This window comes from Sturnira hondurensis, unplaced genomic scaffold, assembly GCF_014824575.4.
Source record: "Sturnira hondurensis isolate 20B ecotype Veracruz unplaced genomic scaffold, ASM1482457v3 Scaffold0023414, whole genome shotgun sequence".
In the NCBI taxonomy this organism is placed as follows: domain Eukaryota; kingdom Metazoa; phylum Chordata; class Mammalia; order Chiroptera; family Phyllostomidae; genus Sturnira; species Sturnira hondurensis.
The window spans coordinates 1-1,724 of NW_028096045.1; the positions used below are offsets into that span (position 1 = coordinate 1).

Consider the following 1,724-nt stretch of genomic DNA (forward strand, 5'->3'; position numbering starts at 1 on the left):
GCTGAGAGAATCGGCACACACACACATCTATCTCCTGTGGTTGAGAGAGAGACACATCCTCTGGTTGCCTTCCTTCTGCTCCTCAGGCACCTGCCCCGACTGGGAATGGAACCTGTGATATTTTGGTGCCTGGTTGGACACTGTAATCAGCTGAGCCACCCGGCCAGGGCACATCTCTGTCTGACCTGTTAATAGAGGTCTGGATTCCAATGGCAGAGAAAATCACTCAGTCCGTAGGCTCACACCCGTATTTCCATTTTGTCCACAACTTTAATGAGACATGCAGTTGATCTTTTAGAAAATAAAAAGCAAAACATTGGGCAATTAATGTGAACCCTCAGAACACATTTATTGGACAATTATACAGGGAGGCCCCCCACCAAACATCCATAACAGTACTTAATGTGGGAAGTGAGAGTCCTCTATAGTTTGCGTTTGGAATTCCCAAACTGTCCCATGGTTTTCGGGACACTGGGTCACCAGCTCAGGAGCTGGTATCCATGGCTGTGGGCACTCAGGGCGCGACTGTGAGTGTTCTGAGGTCAGGGCGCCATGGCCTTGCCCAGCTCACTGTCCACGCTGGGACCCCACCCGGGACACAGTGTCATGAAGTTCTGGCCGTCCTTCTCGGGAACTCCAGGACCAAAGAACGGACGCAGGGGCTCTGTCACAGAAATAGGGGGGAACGTAAAAATGTGGGAGCCATCGCCCACGTGATAAAAGGAAATGGTCCCCATTTCACAGTCCAGGAAAACACCCACACGGTGTAAGCGGGGACTGACCATCAGCTCTGTCAGTGGCCTGGTGCTGGCCAGGAAGGTGTCCTTCTCCCTGCAGCTCACGGTCCAGAAGCCACGGTCTGAAGAGAGGACGACCGTGTCGTGCCGAGAAACAGAGTCCTTGCAGATGCCCAGGTTCCACTCTGCACTGGTGCCCACGTCCACCTCCCAGTAATGCCGGCCAGACGTGAGCCGCGGGGAGCCCAGCACACACAAGGCGGCGCTGAACCTCTCAGGACAGACCCTGCGATTCTGCTGTCTGTACCCACAGCGGACTTGCCTCAGGTCCTCGGAGATGTAGTGGTCCTTGTGGGCCGTGTCCACATCCAAGGTCATGTCCACTGTGAAAAAGAAATAATCTGTCAGCTCCGCCCCTTGGGGCCACCAGAGGGACCCAGGCCACTCATTCACTGTCACCTCTCCAACTCCACACGGTCGGATTTTCCTGGGGGATCTTCCCAGGTCCCCCATTTACATCAGGTTTCATAGACACAACCAACGGTCATTGCTGGAACAAGCCCTTGGTCATGACAGTTGTGCTCTCTACATTAAGCTCTTTGCTTATTTGATGAAGGACTTTTCGTCCCTGGAATGTGGAGTCCGAATGAAAAAAGAGACCATGACTGCTGCTTGTTTTCAAAGTCAGCACACAAATGATCAGAGATTCTGTCCACACGTAGACCTCAAGTAGGTATTTCCAAGGATGGAGAGCATTCTACTAATTGCAGAATAAAAAGGACATCAAAGCTTTCCTTCCCCTCTCTCTCTCTCTCGCTTTTTATTTTGAGGGGGTGGATAGGACCTTGGAGTCCTGGCGTTAGGACCTAATGACACCTGAGCAGGACCCTGGATCGCCCCTCAACCGGGCAGCACGCGCAGGCGCCAGGAACCGAGCAGAGGACCCTGGGCAGTGGCGCCGCCTCCCTGCGACTCTGGTTCAGGCGC

At 53.6% G+C, this 1,724-nt stretch overlaps 1 protein-coding gene across 1 annotated transcript; it reads right to left on the bottom strand.

Moving 5' to 3' along the window:
* Positions 1-425: 425 nt before the first annotated feature.
* LOC118981015 (ret finger protein-like 4A) lies at positions 426-1,250 on the bottom strand. Its single transcript, XM_037037744.1, has one exon. It carries the CDS (start codon positions 1,248-1,250, stop codon positions 543-545), a length of 708 nt encoding a protein of 235 aa, XP_036893639.1. The 3' UTR covers positions 426-542.
* Positions 1,251-1,724: the final 474 nt, after the last annotated feature.